The sequence below is a fragment of the Apostichopus japonicus genome, chromosome 19 (genome assembly GCF_037975245.1).
Source record: "Apostichopus japonicus isolate 1M-3 chromosome 19, ASM3797524v1, whole genome shotgun sequence".
NCBI classification, from domain to species: domain Eukaryota; kingdom Metazoa; phylum Echinodermata; class Holothuroidea; order Aspidochirotida; family Stichopodidae; genus Apostichopus; species Apostichopus japonicus.
This window is the reverse complement of record NC_092579.1, coordinates 883,286-910,286: the sequence shown is the minus strand read 5'-3', so window position 1 is coordinate 910,286 and position 27,001 is coordinate 883,286. Positions and strand designations below refer to the sequence as shown.

Here is a 27,001-nt window from a genome sequence, read left to right as displayed (position 1 = left end):
TTAGCGTTGACACTAAGATCATTGATAGTACAAAAGAATGTGTAAAAGTAAGAGGGACTGACGTTTCGATCCTAGCAGGATCTTCTTCAGAGCCTGAATGACAAGTTACAGTAACAGAAGGGACAAATACACACACAGAATACAGAGAGGTTAATGAGTAGGGTGAACACAAAAGAGAAAGATGTAAGAGGATTAGTAGACAAGGGGTGGAGAGAAGAAAGAAACCAACAGGGGCGGGAACAAAAGAACGAAGGAGTTAATGTATCGTGTAAGGTATCAACTGTGACTTAGTGGTTTGGGATTATTTCGCTCGAAAGGAATCACACCTCTCCTTCTTTATAGTTTAATTACTTTTGTGCTTCCCCTAAACATTGTTTACATGGTTTCCTATTATTTGGTTATTATTCCTCACCCTATACCACAATCCACAATTACAGCCACAATCCACAATCAGGGGTGTTACAGGGTGTTTCTGTATATGATTTATGGCTGGGGTGAAGTGTGTTGCCAAGAGGGCGATCCCAGGCTGGCTAGGTTTCAGGAAACACAATCCACAATCAGAGGTGAGAAGGTGTTTCTGTCCATGTACATGAACTATGGCTGGGTGCAAGGTGTTGTCAAGGGGGAGATCTCAGGCTGGTGAGGTTTAAGGACACACAATCCACAATCAGAGGGGTAACATGGTGTTTCTGTCAATGTACATGAATTATGGCTGGGGTGTAGGGTGTTGCCAAGAGGGCGATCCCAGGCTGGTGGTTTCAGGGGCAATGTTTCCGGTAGCTGCATGCAGGGTCTTTAGAAAATATCTGTCCTGGAGATTTTAAACACTAAAATAAATGTTAGAAAAGAGGAATTACTCTGAGTTAGCTTTGTAATGTATCTCATTTTTTCTTCTTATTTTTAGTAGCAGAGTATTAGGGAGGGGGGGGGGGTATTCAAATACTCCGCTAAAAGTAAAATGTTTCATACATGTTATGCCATTAGCTCTTATTATTACAGTCATTACACCCACGCTCAAACCATCCCTCATAGTTGTACGTAAAATCAAGCTGTATAACTCAAGTCACATTTTGAATATCTACTCCAGGCTATCACACATAACAAATCATGTTAGTTATTACCACGAATTGTACCACAAACAAACATTGCCTTAACTATCTCACTACATGTACTACATTGAAATCCACAATCGTGTCAGGGAAAAACTTTGCGTGAATAATGATTTCCACAACTGTAAATATTCACTTACTACTTGATAAATTAAAATGAGCTTTATGAGCCTATTATCCATTATAACCTTTGATTAAGCCCGTTTGCGTAAATTAAAGTTGATGGGTATCCATCAGCGTTTATGCATATACATGTGTATTACTAATCCCATACTGGTGGGTTTTCAGCGGCATACATCTGTATTACTGCCATGAAGAGAGAATCGACTTACATTTATGGGCTATGGGTGTGGTTGAAATTCAGAAATATAACAGCACGTTTATAGCGTAATCATTCTCCATCACAGTATAAAAATTAATTTACCAGAACTGTGATATCAAAAGTACGATAAAGTGCAAGGTTAAAAAAGATCCGTTTTTGTTCATTTTTGAAATCTTACCCTAAACAATGGTAGAGATGAAATACATATAAAACAATAGAGAATGTGGAACAGGGCAATAGAACCATGGAAGTTACCTGGGTCTCAAGTGGAACAATGGACTGATGTTATAAGCAAACAGTTAATTATCGCCTGTATGACGTCATACGGATCAAAGTGTGGTTGGCTTAAGGTTATAGCCGAAATGTCGCAAGTGGGTCAGATTAAGGACCTATTGAAATGAGTAACTACAATACATACATACGGGAATAACTACATCAAACTGAACCGCGTATATGGTCGTGTTATGAATCTATTGGCAAGGTATAGTGTTCGCATGTAACCATTAATAACGATAGATACGTCGGTAGCGTTGAGTGGCGTACCAGAGAGCCGAAACACCTGCTCCTTACAAATTATGCCTACCCAATATCGAACGAGTCAAGCCTTCTGCATCATACATCATAATTGGGTATCCAATGGGAACATGGAGGCACAATACAGACTCTGTAAATATCACCTGTAAGACTCTAAGGTGGAAATATAGTACAAAACAATGTCTGCAATGGAATAGGACTATAACATATACCGTATATAGCTAGAGTACAGATATAAGTATATCAGATGTCACAATAAAGAGTGAAGCTATTAAACCCTATGCAAGCTGCTAATTGTAAACTAGATACAGTGGTGCTGCCATTTGTAAGACCTATATAGATAATAACGCCAAGAATGGTCAAACTTGCCTTAAAATGCAAACTTATATCTCATGTAATACATGAGTATTATACTTGCATTTTCTCCATCTTTCTCTTTGGCTTTACCTTTGAAGTTAGAATTACAGTTATTTGTCATATTTAAGATTAATATAATTCTCTTTAACATTAGTTCTAGCCAGATGATTCAGATCGGAGGGAGGGGGATAGGAGGCAAAAACGTATACCAAACAAACCGAAAAATCACTTGAAACTTCCCGAGATGGACCCTTTAGTTTCACAAATTCCAGCATTGGAATGTTTATCAACAAATTGTACAGTTTCCTTATTTTCTCAAGGAAAAATAAACAATCAAAATGACACTTTTACAGTATACATAAAGGGACAAAGGCACCCACCCGAATCCACCGCACCTCCCCCCCCCCCATATGTTGCGTTTAGTGACGGGTTATTTATTGTCATGTGATTACTTTATCACCGACGTCGTCAAATATCTTTATGATTCCACTTGAACAATTTCTCATCATATACCTTTTCTAATGTAGTTCCTTTATGTCATCTTTGCAATTTAATAGGCTACAGAACAAGTTCAGTATTTCTGCATTATTGCTTAGAGGTCTCTTAAAATCCCCCATGCACGGCCAATGTATATTTTAGATTTGGTTGTGTTCATGACAATGTATGTGTATTGATAAGCACGTGCCGACCACAGTTTCAAAGACGTCTGTCATTTTAATTGTACGCACTCACCAGTTCACGAATCTTTGCCGTCACAGAGCACTTTAGTTGTGTAGTTGGTTTTTATGAAGGCAATATCGTTAATGAGTTTCTCGACGAATTATGAGCAATCGTGAGCAAATCTGTCATTTACTGAAATCGAGTTAAGATAACTTTTTGGCCGAGCTACAACACATCGTCAGAGGACGGGGCAAAAGTCAAGAAATACACAGGACAGATAAACAGCCTACAGGTTATAGGAGTTAGAACAAAAGGTTTGGCAGGGGTTTCATCATGAAAAAATACCTTATTGTTTTGGCCGTGGCCATTGTTTGTTCACTTGCCCAAAGTGTAAATATAGGTAAGTTTGTTTTCTTGTGCCTGTTTTAAGTATCGTATATAGGATCGGTTTCCTCACCGACGTGTATTGCTTTATTAATTGTATTATTGTTAGGCCTTTTTCCCCTCAATTTTTAAATGTAGTCACAAACAGTATCATATATACTAGACAAACGTTTCTGCATAGGCCTACGTTATTTATTACAAAAGACATTTTCTTGGAATTTATGTCAGTAAATCAGTGAGTTTGATTTCGGTTTTGCTTCATAACCACTAATATGCATTTTTGTTTATTTAAAGAAATTATGCGTCTTGATTTTGATCCGTTCTGTCACTAATTAGCAGCAGTGACATCTATTAACATTTCTGTATGTCTAATCTATGGTTAATATAAACAATAAAATCACTCAAATTTTCTTTCAATTATATAGAACTTATCTGCTGCCGTTACAAAGTTTGCAAACTAAACCAAAAAAGTTGCAAATAAGACTAAAATATCCTTATATGGATTGAAATGATCAAAGCAAGTTACATAATTGTGACTGTGATAAGCCATTTCAAGGAACCCCCAAAAACACACAAAAAACAAGTGATTAAACGAGGGACATTGATAAATATGTTCACCATTGTTTTCAATTATCATGTTAAATTTCCTCGAGTTTTCATAATTTTGCAAGTGAGCTACCCATTTGATTTAGTTAGTGTGAAATCTTTCATTTAATTTGATATTCGATACAAGGGTTAATCTACTTGTAGGTAACTTCTGGGTATCGTTACATGCAATATATTCATGCAACAAGGATGCGGTCATTTTCAAGATTTGTTTACGCGGTAAACAACAAATAACTTCTTGATCACAAATCACAACAACAATTCGTGCATGAGTTAAGTTAAACATGATCTGTTTGTCTTGCATCGTCTCGAAATTCAGAAAACCCACAAATTAGTTGTACTAATGTCACGCTACACCTGGGGAAGGTCTAATAACAAATTTAAACAATCTAGTTGATATATCGAGGACATACACCGTACGGGACTCAAGTAGTACAGGATTAACGAAGTACAGGACTAACGTATATTACAGGACTAATGTATATTACAGGACTAATTTATATTACAGGACTAACGTATATTACAGGACTAACGTATATTACAGGACTAACGTATATTACAGGACTAATGAAGTACAGGAGTAACGTATATTACAGGACTAACGTATATTACAGGACTAACGTATATTACAGGACTAACGTATATTACAGGACTAACGTATATTACAGGACTAATGAAGTACAGGACTAACGTATATTACAGGACTAACGTATATTACAGGACTAAAGTAGTACAGGACTAACGTATATTACAGGACTAACGTATATTACAGGACTAAAGTAGTACAGGACTAAAATAGTACATGACTAAAATAGTACAGGACTAACGAAGTACAGGACTTAAGTTGTATAGGACTTAAGTAGTATAGTAATAAAGTAGTACACGACCAACGTATAGTATGTGACTAACGTATATTACAAGACTAAAGTATTACAGGACTAATGAAGTACATTACTAAGGAAGCACAGGACTAAAGTATAGTATAGGACTAAAGTAGTATATGACTAACGTATATTTATCAGACTAAAAATTGCATGGTTAAAGTAGTACATGACTAACGTTGTACAGGTCTAATGTATAGCACAGGACTAAAGTAGTATAGGACTAAATTAGTATAGGACTGACGAAGTACAGAACTAACGCAATACAGGACTAAAGTTGTAAAGGGTTAACGTATATTGTAAGACTGAAGTAGTTCAGGACTTATAAATACAGAACTAGCGTAGTACAGGGTTAACGTTGTACAGGACTAATGTAGCACAGGACTAACGAAGTACAGGACTTACATAGTACATGACTAAAGTAGTTTGGTTTTAATGTCTGGGACGAGCTTGATTGTTTCGATAGATGCAGGATTCAATTTATACTCGACGATCATTCTCCATCTTGTCCTAAAAGTTTGATCAAATTTAATCCAATTTTGAGGTATTCTCATGATCGAATATAACCAAGACTAAAGACTAAGATATCAATTTATAGAACCTTTAGAGCTATAAAGAATGCCTTATAATGATAATTATACTGACTGAAGACGGAATATAATGAACAACAATTAAAAATGGATCATAAAATAAACTTGACCTGATCTATGTGGATGCCGACTGTGATGAAGTGGAGAAAAAATTATCAAAGTACTTTATGAATTCATAATAATAAATAAACTTGCAAATATTTTGTCAGTAAAGCATTTTATTGATAGTGCGCCTGAGAGAATCGAGGCAGAAGCCACCTGATTGTCATAATAACACGCTAAGGATTTAAACTATACGTTCATTTTTTTAACATGACATTTATGATATAATGTCGTATGCTATCGCTGTAGGTGACTGACAGGGTGTCATAAATGTCAAAAGAACTTCGCACTTTTGTGACAAATTTCGGAAATATTGTCATAACCTATAAAGCAAGACACATCATCCTACTTGCAACAATATTCTAAACAATATTGATGCTTCTTGTTGTTTCGCCCATATCTATACATCAATTTTAAATTTTTGATTATCGCTAATCTAAAGTAGGAGTAAATCAAATATAGGTTAATATTCGATGGCCTAGGGTGGGTATGGGGAGTGCTAACTTTGAAGCATGATGGTGTATCACCCGTAAAAGTTCATTGTATGGAACCCAGAATGATCCGGGGGACGGGCGGATGGAGGGGGCGGGGTGTACTGCACGAGAACTCCTTAAAATGTCTTCTCATCTCTACCCTTTTAATGCTACTTTCGTGTTATCACTACTGGCTACACTATTGTGTAAACTACATCAGTTGTTGTAGCTACACAAATGCACGGAGAAATGCAATACCCAGTTATTTAAGATACACCATGACATATTATTACATCAGTTGTTGTAGCTAAACCATGGAGTATAAAAACACCAATTATAGCAACACCATGGTGAATAGTTACATCATGAAGTATATCAACACCAGTTGTAACTACACCATCGTTTATACCTACACAATGAAGTATATCAACACCAGTTGTAACTACACCATGGTGTTTACCTACACAATGAAGTGTAACAACATCATTTGTAGCTACAACGTGGTGTATAACTACAACATGGAGTATACAACACCAGTTGTAGCTGTAACGTGGTGTATAACTACACCATGGAGTATAACAACATCAGCTGCACCACTCACTTATTGATCTCAGGCAGGCTTAAGTATTTGACACTATTTTCTAACTTCATGGTTAAAGCAGGCTATGATAAACTCATCATCATTTCGTCTTTCGTCTGTTGTGACATTCTCGTTTCTTCGGCTGACTTTCCAAATTGCAGTCTTACTCAACTTGTCATTCTAGTCACTTTGTATGAAAAATGTCCCATGATAATCTTAGGTGCTATACCAGAAGGGTATTCGGGGCGCCGTCATATATACAATATTTATGTTTCATTTTGCCGTAACGAACAATCTCATATGTGCTGACAATTGATTCAAAAGGATGAATAAACCCTAGGATTTGACAGTGCATATATATTACAGAGTAAAGTCTAACACCATTTGTTTCATGACTACACAGAATATACCCTAGGGGTTTGCAGTGTATATATATTACAGAGAAAAGTCTAGCACCATTTGTTTCATGACTCTACACGACCCTGACTTTTCAGGAATTTTTCAATTATTTCTTAACGATGAGTACCTTGTAAGCGGTCATAGTGTTACTGTAAGCGGCCATAGTGTTACTGTTCAATAAAAACCGGTGCGGTGGCCGAGTGGATAAAAGCGCTGACGTTGAATCAAGGAGGCTTAGCAATCGGAAGGTTCGGGTTTCGATCCCCGGGTCATATTAAGATGGGTTCCTTATCCAAGAGCAATCTACGGTTTTCCCATCTTAAATTACTTTTTAATCGAAAAGATTCAAAGTTTGCGTTCAAATGTTAAACTGGAAACCACCTGAAGCGGAGAAAGTTGCAATCAGTAAGCCCTTGCGCTCCCACATTCGTGGTCGCTTATAAGCGTCGTAAAATAACTGCCTGATTATTATTAAGTTAGCGAGATACATTCATATCTGACTCTAAGTCTATTTAAACTACCAGCCACAATGTTCGTCTTCTTCTGTATATCTGACCCTCCAAAGCACTGTTGGAGGTCAGGTATTAAAATAATTGGTTGAAAGCAAATGTGAGCATTCTGGCAAGTTGTAAAGACGGTTGTCATGGGCAAACGGTGGTTTACCTACGAATGATTTACTGCAGGGGATTATTTGGTGCTTTCCAAATGTGAAAACACACGATTCTTCATAGGTTATTGTAGCAGAACTGGTGATCCAAGGATTGCTGGTTCGATTCCTGCCTAGTTCATTACGTTGTGTCCTTGGGCAAGTTTGCTTTATCTCAATTGCCTCTCTCCACACAGGGGTGAAATGGGTTACTGTAAGGTAACTTGTCATTGGGCACAGTATATAACTGCAGCCGCCTGGAGGGATTGTCTCTGGGACAGGATATCGTTGACCAGTCACCAGGGTTTATATAACGTCTGTAAAGCGCTTTGAGAACTATTGCTGGTATAAAGCGCTACATAAAAATTGAATATTATCATTATTATTAATTTGCTTTTTTGCACCAAGAAAAAAAAGCAATAGAATCCTAATATAAAGGCATTTGTATGTTTGTGAATTCGTGATGTTCTTGTGAATATCGAAAAGCAAAGGGTGTGTATCATTCCCTAATATGATAATGTTGCCAGTCTGAAGTCAGCCAGTGTTAATTGGTGATTTCCGTACTTTACTAAGTTCATCGCGAGTTTGTTCGTGATCTCGTCAAACACCATTTGCAGCAGGGAAATCTCCCAATGTATGAATGAAAACATCAAAGGGCTTCTCCGAGCACAGATTCCGTCCATTCCAATTCATGGTTCAATAAATTAATCATATGGCTTTTAATTGAAATGTAAGGAACTTAGGACTTAAACAAACATTGATATCTTGATTTGTGATCTTAAAGTTTATTTTTATGTATTAGATGTAACGTGTTAAAATGACTACTTACAAGGTTTAATACACACCATCACGTGACTGAATGTATAACTAACTTAACAAGCTAGGATATCGAAGTAAAATATATAGGAAAAGGAAGCTCTTGTACGAAATACACATGCATATCCAAATATGGTTGCTAGCTTCGAATCCAGAAGAATCATTATACAAATCTAGGGGTATATGATGACAACACCTTACAAACGTGTCACATGTCTTTACCTCACCCGATGATCCTGTCAAGATTTCAACAACTCTTCCCGCTGCCTGACAGCAATCAATCTTGTTTTGTTTTTTGTTTTCATTATAGAAACAAGAGGAGTCAACAGAGCTGCCGGAATGAAGGGTATGTGTTTTGGTCTTCCTTTAAGTCAAACTAATGTATGTTTGTGATATTATATATGTGTGTGTGTGTCTATTTGTGAGTGTATATAGTGGTCGGTGCCATTCAAGCTATTATAAGCTTTTCCTATCCCAGTTTGACTGCCATATGAAACCTCTCCATTAATATCGGAGAAACAAACCTGAATATATATGTATGATAATTTGCTTTAATTTTATCTTGCCTTGTGTGTTTCGTTGACTTGAGCATAATTTTGTGTACCCTGTATAATGAAATCAAATGTAAAAACAACATTTTTTGTAAGTAAAAGGTTTTTTCCTTCTCTGATTAAAAGTATAGTCCAGGTGAAAATTGATCGTTTACTGACGAAAGAGGAGCATCCTTTATGCATGCTGGGGTAGTTTGCATTCAATTCCTATACGTTTAATTTTCGGGATAATAGCAATATAAATTGACGCGTTTTTGTACCAAATTAAACTTGACGTAAAGAGGTGTGATGTCTTTGAAGCAATCTGACAACTCTTTTTATTTTTTCTTCAAAATATAATTTCATTTTTCTTATTAATTATTTGGATGCATTCCAATACACGTTGGCGTTGTAGCGTTGCAACTGTATCCAATCCAATCCACGCTAAAAACAATGAAGTATAACGAAAAAAATAGTAACTGCATTCTTATTGCATTAGGATGGAGAGAATATGGTCCTGTTTTATCGAACGTTAAAGAACGAAAGTTCTCGTGAACATTCATACAAATGCCCGATAAATATATTAAAATGAGAGGGGAAATGGACTGCCACGGTTTAAACTGCCTCAGGGTGTATATACATTATAATGAGTGTGCAGGGTACATGCCTATTGTTATTGCATCATACACGTTGCGTATATATGTATTTTTTGCGTTATACAAGTTAGAGAATAACGGCGGGGTGGGGGGGGGGGGCGTAGGGGGAGTTGGGGTACATTGGAGATCTGAATGCGAAAGCTTCTTTCCCTTTATTTCGAAATGATGTCATTTTCTGTAACATACTGCGTTCTCAAGGATTGTAATCCGGATTAAAACCTCTTTCAATCATAAGATATGCAGAATCTGTGTTTGTAGAGTAACGCTTCTCAAGATTTTCTGACAGACGGAATTGATAAACATCTCCTATTTTAATATTGCAGACCTACATTTATCGGGGGACGAGCACTTTTAATTCAATTATAAGATCTCGGTTATATGGTCGTTAGGAGTGCATTTGTGCGTGTCGGTTAATATTTGATGGAATTGAATTCATCATCTCAGACGTAAATATCGCCACGAAATCAGCTTAGAGAATTCCTTCAAGCAAACAAAACCTTATATCGATTAACACAGTTTTTAGAGAACGCCATATGGCACAAAATTACTTCTCGATTCCAATGGGAATGTCATTTTCAATGTCAGCGGTTTTATTAAATTGGCTAATAACCGTTTGTCATACATCAGAACACAGATTGGCAGGGAATAATTGCACACCTGCTATTAGCCGTCGTAGGCGCAACCATGTCAAGCGTCAACTGGTCGTTCCATGTAGACGACGCATGCGCTGTTGTAAATTCAAAGGAGGTTAGTAATACAGGCTTAAATTAGGCATTCAGCTACCTGTACAACATGGTTTAAGTAACAATTAAACTCCTAATCACAATACCAACCTCCTCTCTCTTGAAAAAAGACACATTATATTTTCAGGGGGTGGGAGAGGTGGGAGTCCATGCCCACCAAATCGATTGACAATACTAACAAGAGGCCAATCCATGGAGTTATAGATCCCATCTCCTTAATGACATTACTCTTGGTATCCTAATTTAGCTATAAAGTATGCCCTTTGTTCACACATTTAGTGTAATGTAGTATGTAGTTATATCCCCATCATATTACTTTAAACATGTGCTTCCATGTCTCTTTGTCTTAAGAGTAACTACTTACTTCCTGTTCCCGAGTTTATTCACCCTCACCCACATCATATGCGTAGAAGCCCCCTTTGTCTTTAATTCCATGAAATATTCATGCTTAATGACAGATGACAACCTGTTGCATCTCCTGTGTATACAAATGTGGTTAGCCATAGCCATCTCCTATGTGCCTTAGTAATTATAAGTAACAGACTCTGTGACCAAGAGTTTATGTCACAGAGAGGTTATTGCCCATTCACAGGAAGTTGTAATGACTTAAATACTGTAGTTTTTTAGTATGAATTTGAACGGAATTACGGTGTATCAGGAGTCTGCGATACACTTTTTCGCACTGGACAATATGATCTTTGACCTCAATTGACCTTTGACTCCGACCGCCGAAGACCTAATTCTGTCCTATTTTAGAATTCGTCTCATCAGTCTCTACATATCGTATTGTGGCTTTTTCCTGCATGTTGAGAAGCAGAAAATGGCTATAAAACAATGTCTAGGTTTTTTTTTACCTCTGACCTTTGACTTCATAAACCACGCAAGTACGAGTTCACATGGTCAGACACCTAGTCACCAAGTTTGAAATTGAACGGACTTACGATCTATAGGAGGACTTGGCAACACATATTTTTGCTCACTCACTCAGTCACACACACACACATCTTCACATTACTAATATGGGGTGAAGTACAATATCTCATTTTCCTATACATAATATAGGGAGATGAGATAACAAACTGTAGGTTGAAGAAACCATTTATATCAGTAATTGTTAAGTATGCTCGGTTTGTATAATTGATTACTGCATAAGACCAAGCATTGTTTAAAGTTTTAACAGTGATTCCTTTCTCAGTAAAGCTGAGTTAAGAGCTACACTGATAGCAGACATATAAGAAGGCTACATTACGAGTCATTTTACCCAACAAGGGAAAGCTAGATAAGGTAAAAATGTAAAGTATCATAAATGTGTTCCTCCCACCAGCAATGGAATGAATGATTTAGTACAAGGAGTGAGGATAGACATTCTCTAATATAGACCATGTAATAACCGCTTAAAATCAAGGTTAAAAATACAACATTATCTATGATGACCATCACAAAGGGAGTAAAATAATTGTACAATAAAGCAGTGAATGAACGACTGGTAGGATAGAAACACTGTCTCAGTTTAAAACAATTCATGTCCAGAAATGGACGACTTGTTACTTGTCGCAGCGTCTGTTTGTCATTAATTTTCTGTTCATTGATCATTTTAGCGAATATTTCGACTGATTTTACATTTTAGTTTGTGATAATGCTGTGATAAGTAAAGAGAAACGCTATTCTCTACCGCCAGTCATACACGGTGATTGATCTGTGTACCCCACCACTATATTGGCTTCAACCAGCTAGATCTTGAATGAAATTAATGAATTAATGACATATGTAGATGAGCTGCTACTAATTACATTTCTTTTAATTAAAGATATCTATCAAACTTAATGATGCTCATAGTTTCTACAATTGTAGTATCAATAATCAGTGTATGGGATGACTAATCAATCTGCAAAACAAATCCATGGAGGTTATTTTAACTAATAAAGAATTTTTCTTTGAAATCCATTCTATCGAATATAAAATACATATCTGCTGATAATAGTTGGGGCGGTAGACTTTCAATAATAACGAAAATAAAATTAAACTTCAGAAATGAATATAATGATAATATTGAATGTCAAACTTTTATTGGTAAGCCACAACAAATCTAGAAAACCATCTATGAGCATTTGTCTTAAGACAAATTACAACTTTGAAACTACTAGAAACTAGTAGTATACGTGCCGCCATTGTAATGCAGTTAGTCTGCAAACCAAGATAAAAATAAATCAAAATATTACATCAGATTTGTGAGACATAATTATGTTTTGTTCGGAGTAGCACTAACATACAACCCGACGCATACCGCAGGGAACTCTCTGTGAAGCTAGGTATTATAATAAGAATATCTGGATAACTTAAAATAAGTCTTAAAGGTGAGGTTACATAAAACAGATGTTTGTCTCATGTGATTACTTGAGAATATTAATGTAACGTCTTACGAAGAGAGCCGATTGGCTGACACGAGGGAGAGTGTGTTAGTTGCACGGATAGAGTTGAAAGATAGCAGTAACTAGAAAATAGGTCAGACATCGTACCTGCACACTGTCGCAGTATGGTGCTTGAGTTAGAAGACAGGGAAGTAATGAATATATAACACAAGATAAAAGAGGTAAGAATATAACAGATATCTGTGTTATGGCAATAGTTCAACTTAAGTGTTATAGTGATCACAGGGATCAGCTGCAGGGGTGGGTCTCTGCTAGAAAGAAAACAAGGGAAAAAGGAAATCGTCCGAATGCAAACAAATATCTCCTGCGTCCCAGTGCTGTAATTGGTTGCAACAAACGATATTCCATCTGTAGAGAGATATTGTGTTAGCGACTCCGGCTGCACTGGTTGGGGTGTCTGTTACGCAACCTATGAATCATACTTATCACAATCTTCCAGGAGGAGTTAGATTCTATTAACCGTTATACTTAAGTTTTTTGTTATTTAAAATTGTTTATACTTAGAACGGTATAAGTCTCAATTTAAGCCGGCGTTGTGAAAACAGAGATCCTTACAAAACTACTAAATTATACAATGCATAAATTAATAGCAAGGACAGAAATTAAAACAAAGGTTAAGAAAGGCAATACGAACAACAGCCCCTGGAAGCAGAAGTAATACAGACAGCAAACAAATATCATAAAAGATCTCACCGCCACCCCTCCAAGACCTTTCTATATTCAAAAATTATTTTTTAATATTGAACTTCCCATCAGGTTTACTTGCGATGAAACTAAGCCCCATCACTTTGAAAATCGTCAGTTTATTTATAAATGTTTGATTCCTTTTCACCTATCGTTCGACTGATCAACACTGTCATATGGTTTAATCTCGCTTGAAATATTGATGCATTGAATTTAAATTGTTTGTATCTGTAAGGACGTACCTGTCGTTGAAGCCCATTTATATACACGTGACATGAATCTGATTCCGGGAGAGATTAGGGGGCGCTGGTTATTATTGAACTGACCTAGATGTTGAAACTATATGTCTGTTCCGTTTATCTAACATCATCTCCCAGCACAAGTGGCTTCGACTTCCTTTACTAGTGCAATTACTGCATTCCGGGACCCGAAAGACTCAAGAGTCTGGAGGGAGCGTAGTCGGTGTTCAAATCACAGGCATCAACCTTTTCTCATGTAAGCATTCTACGGTGGCTTTGGGAGTAAAAATCAGCTCAATGTGTAACAGGTTTATTTGTTGTTATAAGTTAAGCGTTATAATTTGTTTCCTGCAACTCTCAGTGCGCTTAACACAAAATCTCAGCGCGTTTAAAAAAAAATTCAACGCGTTTTAAAAATAATGGCCAAATAATATAAGTTGCAAAAAGATAAGATACCAACTAAAATAATACTGAACAATAACCATATAGCTTATTATTCAACGTAACAATGAAAGTTTGATATTATTTCGCAATAAGTTCGACTAATTAGGCAAGTGTTTCTTAGCCTTTCGTGCTACTCGAATCCCTAACGATTGAAAAAATATACACTCCTTTACCACTTGTGCATAAACACTTTTGAACTTACCGGTACTCTGTCGTTAAACTTGGAGTTCACGCCTACATCTGTTTGGTATGTTGTATGGAATGTATTATATAATTACCTTCCACGATACTGGGGTCTTTCAATGCGCTTTGGTCAACTGCCCTGTTCCTACAACAATGTTAAAGATCTAAAAGCAAACTGACTCAAGAAAAGTTAAATTTGAGGGAAAAGTGAGATAACGGTGTAGAAACAATTATGAAAATGTTCATTTCTAAAGTTTGGTTAGTTCAATGACAGTTGTAAAACTGTAATATAATTAAAGTCAGCCTGGGAATAGTAGATGCAACCCAGAGAATTGTGCAAACTTTATTGATATCTGTGTTATAAGTTCTCATGCGGCTATTCACGTGTATATATATATTTGCATATTGTATGGTATAAATTGTAAATAAGTATAAGATTCCATTGGTGACTTATGCGACATTGGTTCCTGGTAAAACTATCAAGAACTAGTCTAAAGCTCTGGGAGATATTTGGACATAAGCCGATAGTCCTTGACATATTGGTCTATTGATCTGTTTACAAACTCCTGACTAATCAATACGTATGAGAATTCTGATGAGGTGTATTTTGGGATATTCTGTAGCAGAGAGATGTAAAAGGAACTAGAAATAAGTGTAACTTTCAACTTTATTCTAAGGTTTTATTACTTGTACACCCACCCTCCCCCATCCTCCCCTCCTCTCTTCACAAGCCAACATAAAACATTACTGAAAAAAGTATAGCTGCAAGGCTTACAAGCAAACTCTTCTGGGTAGATCTAATTAAAGACCTAATTTATAACCTATAAATATGCCTCAGAAATGCGCAATTTCATGTCTTAAATTTTAGTTTATTTTTCTGGAGAGGACCCTACCCCCCCCCCCCTTACATGAGAGTCATATACATCCCCTATCATTTTGAAATGCTGCATCCGCCCCTGGTACAATAAGTACTGCACCCAGAACGGAGAGAATAATAGCAACTAAGACTTTATAAAAATTAGCCAGGTGTCTCTCTCTCTCTATATATATATATATCCCTATAGTGTCCTAAGTCCATTATCTAATTTGTCTCTTTCCTATAAGCAGGGCCAATAAACTATCGATGACTTGACACATCTTGCAGTGGTTGAGAGGAGGAATATAGTTAACTGAAATGTTTACTAAAAGTCTTTAAGAATGGGGTTAGATGCAATAGGTGCTTCACTGTTTCATCTGGTTATGCGGGGAGGAGTTCATGGAATTGTAACAGCGGTTCTGTAACATGGGTGAGAGGTGAATTGGAATTCAGGAAGTTGCAGATTAATTTTTTTAATTTATCCGACGAAGAAGTGATGGATAAAGTCTGTTACACCGTGGACTTAATATGACGTGAAAAATTAGTAATAACGCATGATCAAATATAGTTGCGTTTTGTCAAATATAATACATTTTAATATAGTATAATATAATGTATCGCTCTTCTAACACTTAACTTAGTAACTGTAGCCGGAAGACACTCTCTGATCTGGCAGTTGTCATATCGAGAGACATTTCATCTTGTGCCACATTTTGTTTAGCACGTCTTGAACTCGACGGCCTGTCAAGCCAAGAAACGTCTTACAGTTAGTTTGTTTAGGATACAAATCAATCACCATATAGTTACAACAAAGACGTACCATGTTGAGGACAGTCCAATGCGGAGAAGGCAATAGGGAAATGCTGAGCCGCAGCAAAAAGTGAGAATTATAATCAAGACGGAAAATTAGTGCGATATGTGGCATCGTAGAGGAAAAAATGTCATTTTCAATGTATGCAATGAGGTATGTTAGAGAGATCATAGAGAGTAAGTAACGCTGCCAATGATCATTTTTAATAGATATTTGCCGACTGCGACCAAGGACTGGACGCTGCAAAGCAAACTTACAGAGATGGTTCTATAGTCCTGCAGAGCGCCGCTGCAAACCATTTGTCTATGGTGGATGTGATGGCAACAACAACAATTTTCTTTCAGTTGGGGAATGTAACTTTACATGTGCCGGTAAGATACCATCTATATAGTGATTGAACATCTGCAAAGGAACCTTCTCTTCTTCAAGCACTCTTCACTTTCTTAAAGCAGAATTAACACACTTCACTTAGCACTCTTCCAACATCATTCCTCTTCTTTAAAAGATTTAATATTTGTCAAGATGCATGTCACCTTTTTTAGGAATCATTTCATCTTTCTATAATCACCATGAATCATCTTTTCGTGATTTCTTACATTCAATTAATAAATCTTTACACATCTGAATTTCAATAAATGTGCATGTTACTCATGTAAATCTAATGAGGAGGCAGGGAGAAGTTATTCCCTAATCCATACCCCACATGTACCCATTATTAATTAATTACTAACATGTAATATCTAATAAGTCTCCAAACCAAATCGCTTGAACTTCTTAGTTGAAGCGGCTCAAAACGAGTAATTTAACTTGTTCAATCACACGTCTGCAACGTGTAATACTAAAGTTCTTATCGTATACCTTGTATAGGTACCGCAATACTCTTTTGTGTCTGGCATTACTTAATAACATTTGTTGGGCGATAAGGTGAGGTCCATACGTGGCCTGTAAGGCTACCATTGTTTGCATAATTAATTTGCGGTGTTAGATATTGTTTATTCAATTGAATTATTATAGTTTTATAAATAAGATATTCAATTAGCGAAGTGACAAAGAGTCACGTGCCTAGAACATACACATATCATCTTTTAGATTTGTTTGTTTTTAAGTTTTGTTGTTGTTGAGATTACTAACTTTGTCCACTATTTTTTTTTAATTCCCTGCAAATAGTTATAAAAATTCTGGATTAAGCCCAGACTTATTAGATTTATTATTAGGTCAGTAAACAGGAATGTTAATAACAGATGAGGATAAAGTAAATGGAAAAAAAGTGAACTTGTGTGCTGCAAATAATGAAGATGTTTAGGTGTCTTTGGATGCTTCTCGACGATATTTCTCAGTTTGAAATAAAGGATTCCATACTCATAAAATACATCTAATTCAAGAGAATTTAGTGGGTGCTCTCTATAACACATGTTTTGTGTACCAGAAGCCAATATAGTCATACATACTTTCAATTTGGCAATAAAATCTAGCTATTCCGTGACCCAATTAGGTTCGGGATAATATATCAAAATATCATTCTAGAGTATACACATTGTCACATGTTGTAAATATTGTTTAGGCCTACACCTTAAATTCTGCTTTGTATGATTGTGCTTTCTAAAATTATTCCTTAGAAAATTAGAAACAGAATCTATATACTCAAGCCACACGATGCTGGCAAATTTCAAGTTAGTTGATTAAAGTTATTCTAAGAATGATGTGAATGGTCCACTAATGCTTGGCTCCGCGACACAAGGTTATGGGAGCAGTAATTAACTACTAGAATCCAATAAATCTATATTTTAAGACGTACTTCTTCACTGGCTTTCTTTATTGTTTATGCAAAATCGGTAAGGAATTTGACAAGGAAGTAATTTTGAAGACAATATTACCCGTTCACGAAACCAAACAAGTAGATGAACTCCAAACCCCCAGACTGTAACTGTATGAACAGGAAAGAAGGTTGCCAACCTTTACATATTAAATAGATATTGCAGGAGAAATTGGTTCTTTATATTGCATATGATATATAGGGCACCGTTGCACTTCAATTGAGCAGCTGTGTATATTCGTTCTTCCTTAAAGATTGTTATATCATTCATCGTTTCGCTTCACTGGTAGACCATTGTACCGTCAGATATCCACACAATTATGACATATATAGGTCCAAAATAAACTTTGATATTTCTGCAAAATTCCATCATTTTGGGGATTACTTTTGTATTAACTCTTTACTTTTTTGGAAAAGTAGATAGGCATCAGCGGCTCTTCAATCAAAGCGACTGGACTTCGTAATCTAGCACAATGTCGGTCTTTGTGGCACCTTCTGGCAAGTCAAAAGTTGATATATTTAACTACAGAGCTTGGCATGTATTACGTCATTCAACGCCCACGAAATACACAACATAAGGAATTAATGGTTAACTGAGGAGCTCTCTGATGAGATATTCAACAGCAGTGACGTCACTTATCATATCCAGTAATAGTTAAAATAAGACGACAATTAATCACATTAAGGCACTCTACAAGAAATACTTTAAATTAAAGAAGCCTTTATTGATGATTTGATCGGTCGTTTTTGAAGAAAATCAAATTGAAGTATGAAAACTTTTCGTTTCCCTTCATTATTTAATGGACGCTTGAGTAGTAACGTTAATGAGGTATATCTTAAAGAGATATTAGAATCGTTAAATTAGTTGCAAGACGTGAACGAGCTGCAGCAGTATTAATGTAGCATTCCACACGTTCAAACTGTTTGAAATGTGACGGATATTTGAAATGCGTATCAAAATTGCCTTTATATTAATTTTCGTCTGTTTGTTGGACTCATAATATCAACATTAATGTTTTGTCTAAATTCAGTTTTCTACACAAGCAAATAATTGGAACATATCTGCTGCTAGACGATATTATATTACATATTTTACTTCTACTTCTATTAGTTTAATATCCTATGACCGTTGACATCTAGATTAAAGGTTATTCTGTGACCCTTGACATCTAGACTTCAGGTTATCCTGTGACCCTTGAAATCTAGTCTTCAGTGTATCCTTTCAAAGTTCTTGTGAGGCTCTGGTCTTATCGATGCATATGTATAACTAAACTTTTCCTCTGGACTAATGGTTAGTATGTCAGTTTTCTTGTGTTTTATTAACCTTATATTAACATTGTTCAATGCATGCTTTGCTTTTAACCTGCATAATTACTTTCTTTAATTTTCATCTATTTACTGGTTTTGTCTCCCTTTCCTCAATGTTTTAATATTTATATTAATATTATCTGTATGCGACGATTTGAAAACTAAGGTAAACACTAGTGGACATAAGCAATTTTTTTTTATAATATCCAAGACTACTCATTTTATTCGGAAAGCAAATGAGTTTTATTAAATGATAACATATATAGAAGTTTAAGCGAATACTGTATAAAGAACTTTGAGATATGCATCAAAAACTTTGCAAGCAGCTGAGTCTTACATGTTAATTGAAGTATTTCATTTGTTTCGATATATTCTTTCGACGGCGCCAGACTTGCCAATTTACATGATTTGGGAGGGGGGTTGTGTGGCGTATATAACATTATTTTACACAGAACCGCCTATATAAGGCTATATCGGCCTATTCGGCTATATAACGTGTATACTGTTTAAATAAGATATGAAATTTTAGACAAGACATCCTACCCACTGCAATAAGTTCAAGCACATATAATATACTAATTCATACACTGAGTGAATAGACCATGTCAGCACAATACTTTTACATTAATCTCTCCCCCTCCCTCCCTCACGCCACACAGAAGATATGTGAAGTGTGAAGGATTAAATGACTTACTCCGAATCAAGTTAATTCTAAAATAGGAGATAATATTTAAATATGGATGTCTTTACCTAGAACTCTATCTCGCATATACGATATCTTTCGATTTCTTAATAAAGGAAATGTTCAATTTCTCAAGTAAAGTGCCATTCATCTATCAAACCGTTCCAATCTGTGCTTATTACTGATTCCATCATACGGGACCCTACGTGTATATATCTTACGAACACTATAGTTCAAACGTTTTTTTGTAAACAAGGTTAAAACACATCTCCATCAAGAAAGTAATCTCTTTGTCAATAATTCAGACGTTTGCACACGGTAAAGTAATTTACAGGTTACTGGAGAACGTCCAGATTAATATTGATAATACTAAACGGGTGAAACATGAAACCTCGTTGCAGAACTTCTTAATATATCCTGAATTACAATTTGATGATAAATGAAAAGATAAAAAGGAAGACATCAGGCCTTTTTGGAAGGGGTGGGTGGATGGATGGGGGGGGGGGGAGGAGAGGTTGGAATATACATTTGCTCGTAAAAAGATATATGTACTTTGATTCTTATTCTTTCTTTGTATTACATATTTATAGTTGATCGACCAATGTTCTGCTTCATGGAGGCCGAATACGGACTTTGTAACGGCAGAGTCCGTCGATGGTTCTTCAACCGGAAAACTCGACAGTGCGAAATATTCCTTTCGAGTGGTTGCAAGGCGAACAGGAATTACTTTATTTCGAGAGCGGTCTGCGAGAAAACATGCAAGGCGACTTAGCAGTTTGCTGTAGCCAAAGGTAACCGTTACACTCCGTACCTTTCTGATCGACGCGATGGATTTAGATAAAATTTGCTGTCTAAATTCATGTGACCAGTCAAAAATATGATCTTCGATTCAAAATTTCAATTTCTATTTCTCTGACGTGGCAAAAGATAATGAAATTGGATTCTTAGTTATAAATAAACAACTAAAAATATATGGCACCTCATGACATCTTATATATCTACATGATGTGCCACGTGATCTAATCAGCGTATTGGTTCCTAATATATTTTAGATTGGAATGATTAACAGAAAATTAATCAGTTAGATTGAATAGTTTCAATCTAGTTACCAATATAGCGTATATTACGTAGCTTATATGCATGGATATTTGTATTTGCTGTACCAGGTGATCTAATAAACGTATCATTTCAATGTATGCATGATTGATGCACCGCATGACTCTAAGTCCTTAAATTTAATTACAGTTACGAAAGTCTTCGTGGAACATCAGCATCTGATCTTGTGTAATTCTTTAACTTCCATGTTGGTCCTCCCCACCATGCCCGATTCCCTATCTGTATATACAAGCCCCCATACAAGCCATTGCTGAGATAATTTATAGGAAACGAGCCTCAAATGATTTTGATCTATTATAGCCTATTATTGGGTCTATAGGGGTGTCCATCCCAATCTGTTCTTACAAATTATCCTTTCTCATTGTAGCAATGTGATACGATATTCAAATTCGCATAAACACACCGTTATGTCATTTGGTTTAAATGGGTTCTTTTACCAAAGATGAATGGAGAAAGTTAGAATCGTATACGTATTGCTAAGACTTCATCAGTTAACCTAACGTTCAGTATTACCGCAGCTTCCTGTGCCTAACCAGCGGTTTTTCGATATAACGTTCTCCCTCTTATCCTCGAAATTCGCAATACAGATTTTCCCGTAAGCTCATAAGTGTCATGTATGTATCACCATTTTCTTATTTTATTTCAAGGAAGAGCGGATTATCTCGGGTAATCGGGAAGGCCATCGACGGACATCTGTATTTCGTCCACATCTTGGTTTTACGCCAGCAATTATAGAGACAGCCCATATTGGAGCATCACTTGGTCGATTGTGAAATTATACTTCACTGAGCAGTTAAAGTGCATCACAGGCTTACTTAAGTTAGCTGATTCATAAGTGAAATTGGAATCAAGTTTATCCAGTGTCCGAATCATACACCTTAACAGGTCATATAATATTGTAAAAAATTTAATGTTTTGTTCCCTGTAATGTCAAGGACTATTCTTTCTCTTCTGCAGTAGTTATTAAATTCAGTTAATAATCGTAAATTGGTTTATTTCAGGTCCACGAATCACAGGAAGGTGTTTACTCATTGCATTGTAAGTCAGGGAGAAGATTTTCTCTATACCACCGATGGAGAATTTAACAAAAAATAAAAATAAAATAAATGCCCCTGAGTATTTCCCAATGTTCGAGTAGCCAAAATGCAAACACACTGAGGAACTCACTTGAATTTCTCAAATTTCCTAGAAGTACGATCTGTTAGGCAAACGGACGGTGTTCTTTATTAATATTTATAATTAAACAGAAATAAGGACAAGGGTAATTATATGGCAGATGAGAATCGAACTGAATATTTCTCCATGTTACTTCTTCATTTAACCTTTTCAATATGTATTTAAAGCGGATTATTCTAGGTCCGAAAGCGACTTACTTTCCATCTGTTTATGTGATAATGAATAGAGTAAGTGTGTTTCATTCAATATTGACTTTTCTTCAATCAGTCAAGTATTTACCTTTGTTTTCATCTTAAAACAAAAGAGAAAACAAACCCCTAATCGTTTACAACGAGTAAGTATAATTGCTGCAATAATACCCGTTTGCCAAACACATTTCTTCCCCAGTATTTAGACTTCATTGTAGATTCTACAAACATCATTCTGTCCGCATTGATATAGGCTAGTTCAGTAATATCCTAAAGATCAAATTCTACATTCTTAAAGTAGTCAAATTGAAAATTACTGTTTTCTTTCTGTTTCCAATCATTACTATCTGTATGGTGTCTCCATTGAAGTTGTTACCATAACAACAGAGACTCTTTATACGTGACTTACGTATTCTGAGCATAACAAACTTGACCCAGTGTACAAACTAGTCAATTTAGTTTCTCTTAACAATTACTGATTCCAAACTTTTGCATGTTAATCAGATTCCCCAACGTGTACGTTTGACGAAAGTAGTAATAATTATATAACTAAATACCCGGTACCTACAATAATGTACATATACCTGCATGTTGCTCTAATTCGTATAGGGCCACTTTTAATCAAAACCCGCACAGCACCGATGACTAACATAACCTATGCGATATTATCTCTTTTGTTATTTTCTGTTCGTAACTGGTAGATCCATATACTTTAGTGTACTGGTTATTATTGGCAAACAGAACTAGATTCGGCCACCATGTGAGCCGGTTGTAAGTGTTCATACCGATAATAAAAGTTTGAAGCTTCAACTTCTCTGATTCGTATTTTGTCTATACATAGAATAAACTATTTCGGTGAGGAAAAGGAGGAGGGATAGGGGTGGGGGGGGGGGGATGATATATGCTTAGTACTCGTTCTTTCCATTATCATTATAAATGAGAAGAACCTCCCATAACGCTTCACCCCTGTAACAACCATATATACGATTGAGTACTATAGCGTACATATATAGTCAGACAGTGGGACAAGTGTGGACATCCCTACTGGTCCCCTTCTCTAATACCTCAAGCAATGAATGTGTAAGTTTGATTGGAAACATTCATGTACACTTCATGCAGTACAGAGGATAAACGCAGTGGATTGGAAAGAAACCTATAGCAAGGATAAAAGTAATAATAATAATAATAATTTATTCTTATATAGCGCTTTACATCAAAAGAATGATCTCAAAGCAGCTTCACAGAAACGCATAAAAAATACAACTTAAAAAGTATTACAGCTTAAAAATAATACAATCTAAAAATATTGCATCCTAAGAATTACAGAAATAAATAACTTAACAATAATGATTAAAAAACAATAAAATTCAGAAATTAAAGACAAAAGCAATAAAATATGACAGCATACAATAAAACTAAAATACTAAACTATTACAGCCGAAGAAATAGCAACAATAAGACTATCAAAACAAAAATAGAAAATAAATTTCAATATAAAACAATCAAAACATGGCAAGATGGTGACACAATCAATATGACTGGGGGTTTAAAAAGAATAATACTTTCGAAAAGGTGAGTTTTAAGGTGTGCCTTAAAAACATTTAATGATGGAGCTGCCCTGATGTCATTGGGGAGTGCATTCCATAGATCAGGTGCAAAATAGGGAAAGGATCGTGCGCCAAAGCTTTTTTAGGCGAATCTGTCAGGCTCTAGTCGTATCTCCATAGAATGTCTGTTCCTCTGTCGTGTGCGATTTGCAATCTGCATGGGCTCTGGAAGAGCCTGACTACTGATCAGAGAGCCAAGATAGTGAGGGGCAGTGCCATTTATAATATTGTAAGTTACGACTAGAGACTTAAATTCGATCCTTGCGGAGACAGGTAACCAATGAAGGTCAATCAATATGGGTGTGATGTGTTCGTGCCTCCTACTCCGTGTAACCATGCGTGCTGTCGAGTTTTGAATCAATTGAAGACGTCCCAGTTGCTGTTGCTCAATTCCATGTAATAAACTATTACAATAATCAAGATGCGATGTAACAAATGCATGAATTAATCTTTCTGTGCTTGTGCGATCTAAGAGCTTACGAATTTTCCCAATACGATACAGTGAGTATGATGCTGACTGACAAATTTTTGAAACATGACTTGACATAGAATTTCTGACAACGGAAATGGGTTTAACATGAGTAACACCAACTCTGAAACTAGATATGTCTGTTTGAACTTTTCGGAACTTACTGTGAAAATGAATTACTTCTGTTTGCTATATCATTGAGTACAAGTCGATTTGATGCCATCCACTCACTAATATCATCTATGCATTTTTCAGGTATGAATGTCCAGTCAGATAGATTTTTACACGAAAAATACAGTTGTGTATCATCGGCAAAAAGCATTAAGTCAATATCATTGGCTAAAATAATGTCTTCGAGTGGGGATGTATACAAGGTAAAAAGAATCGGCCCAAGACCGCTTTCCTGTGGTACACCGCAAAATAATGGTTCATCGTCCGAAAAACAATTGTCAATACAGACACGTTGAGTACGTCCTCGAAGATATGAATCGAACCACTTTAAAGCAATACCATTTATGCCAAACCGATGCTCCAAACGCTGCAGTAAAATATCGTGGTCAATTGTATCGAATGCGGCGGTAAGATCGAATAGGACTAAAATACACTCTTAATGATTGTCCATTGAAACTATAGAATGTCATTTCTTACACGAAGCAACGCGGTTTCTGTGCTATGGTTTCTTCGGTATGCAGATTGAAATTTCGAATAAAGAGAGAATTTGTTAAAATATTCATCAATTTGATTAAAACACATGTTCTCTATAAATGTATGTTCAAATAAATATCATCTATGGCTTTACCCACGTTTACTTGTTTACTTAGCATTACACGAATAGGAAGTTTTTCAATGGTAATACATGCGTTGATTTTTTTATGAAAACTAAACCAAACTATCATTCCGTTTGACCGAATCCCTCTTTGAATAAAGAATGGTAACATTGGACATTAAAGCAAACACATTTTCACTCATCAGGTAGTTGCGAACATCCTGTCGTGAATTTTGTAATATACATATCACATCAATTTAATAATTCATATAAAACAGAGAATGCCGCATTCTACATTTGTTGCCGAAATTGGAGAGCAGGTGTAATCCACTTCTTCTGTAATACTGAAAAGACGAGCTTCAGGTAAAATGTTACTGTGATCTCTGTAGATATAATAATAATAATAATAATAATTATTATTATTATTATAATAATAATAATAATGGACACTTTGTTTAGCGCCGGTAACCGCCCGAAGGTGCTCATGGCGCTTTGCAGAAACAGCAGAAAAAGGTTACATAAATGAAATTTGAAACAGGTAAGTTTTTAGATTTTTCTTGAAGGTTCCATGGCTGTTGACAAGTTTTACTGATTGAGGTAAGTTATTCCACACTTTTGCGGCTGCACAGGAGAAGGATCTCTGGCCCCACCGATTCCTTGAAACACGATCCTGGAATAGGTTTTTGCTGGACGAACGAAGTGCTTGACGAATAGTCATCTGTTGCTATGCAGTTGCTATGCTGTTACTATGCTGCTGCTATGCTGTTGCTATGCTGTTGCTATGCTGTTGCTGTGCTGTTGCTATGCAGTATTTGGAGTTAGTCATTTGTTGCTATACAGTATTTGGAGTTAGTCGTTTGTTGCTATGCAGTATTGGAGTGAGTCATCTGTTGCTATGTAGTATTTGGAGTGAGTCATCTGTTGCTATACAGTATTTGGAATTAGTCATTTGTTGATATGCAGTATTGGAGTGAGTCATCTGTTGCTATGCCGTATTTGGAGTTAGTCATTTATTGTTATGCAGTATGTGGAGTTAGTCATTTGTTGCTATGCAGTATTGGAGTGAGTCATCTGTTGCTATGTAGTATTGGAGTGAGTCATCTGTTGCTATACAGTATTTGGAGTTAATCATGTGTTGCTATGCAGTATTTGGAGTTAGTCATTTGTTGATATGCAGTATTGGAGTGAGTCATCTATTGATATGCAGTATTGAAGTGAGTCATCTGTTGCTATGCAGTATTTGGAGTTAGTCATTTGTTGCTATGCAGTATTTGGAGTTAGTCATTTGTTGCTATGCATTATTTGGAGTTAGTCGTTTGTTGCTATGCAGTAGTTGACCAGTTACATATCACGAAGCTCCTCCTGTGTCGGGGTTTTCAGTTCTTTTAAAACAATACTCTAATATTATCATAGAATTCAAAGAATATGTCCTGAATTATTCTTTCGCTTCTTTCGTTAAACTTATTGATACATATGTCAATCGGAACGTGGCATGGGAACAAACACTTGTTGAGGAATAAAAAAATCTTAACTTAATCTTATCACACTGCTCACTATATATAACAATAATTAAATAACAAGAGATTGCAAAGTCACGGACTTCACCGATGTACTTCGTTTACTGAAGTTGACACATCGAATATATCCAGTGATGTCCACATGACGTTATGATAACGATACAAGCCTGGATGAATTTCAACACTTTAACATGACAAGCGTTTGTTTATAGTTAACGTGACTCAACATATGAAAAGTTCATTTAATTTTAAATATTCAAGTCTTTTCCGGTATAACTATAAATCAAATCCATGAAAATATGAAATCATTTTCCCTCAGCTTAGG

General features: G+C 36.0%; 1 protein-coding gene across 3 annotated transcripts; it reads left to right on the top strand.

The window, feature by feature from the left end:
* The first annotated feature begins 444 nt into the window (after positions 1-444).
* LOC139960285 (kunitz-like toxin PcKuz2) lies at positions 445-23,127 on the top strand. 3 transcript variants are annotated; one of them, XM_071958540.1, is made up of 5 exons: positions 445-563; positions 8,770-8,805; positions 16,244-16,405; positions 20,428-20,628; positions 21,601-23,127. In XM_071958540.1, exons 1-4 carry the CDS (start codon positions 479-481, stop codon positions 20,607-20,609), a joined length of 465 nt encoding a protein of 154 aa, XP_071814641.1. In that variant the 5' UTR covers positions 445-478; the 3' UTR covers positions 20,610-20,628; positions 21,601-23,127. The 3 variants fall into 3 exon arrangements, with proteins under 3 accessions (XP_071814641.1, XP_071814643.1, XP_071814642.1); XM_071958541.1 differs by lacking the exon at positions 445-563 and adding an exon at positions 2,979-3,382; XM_071958542.1 differs by lacking the exon at positions 16,244-16,405.
* The last annotated feature ends 3,874 nt before the right edge of the window (positions 23,128-27,001 follow it).

What these genes read in the sequence shown, in the direction of transcription:
- LOC139960285 (XM_071958540.1), top strand. Translation starts at nt 479, where the DNA reads ATGATTTATGGCTGGGGTGAAGTGTGTTGCCAAGAGGGCGATCCCAGG. An exon ending in AACACAATCCACAATCAGAG is followed by an intron (nt 564 to 8,769) that starts GTGAGAAGGTGT and finishes TTTTCATTATAG; the next exon opens with AAACAAGAGGAGTCAACAGA. An exon ending in ATGTAACTTTACATGTGCCG is followed by an intron (nt 16,406 to 20,427) that starts GTAAGATACCAT and finishes ACATATTTATAG; the next exon opens with TTGATCGACCAATGTTCTGC.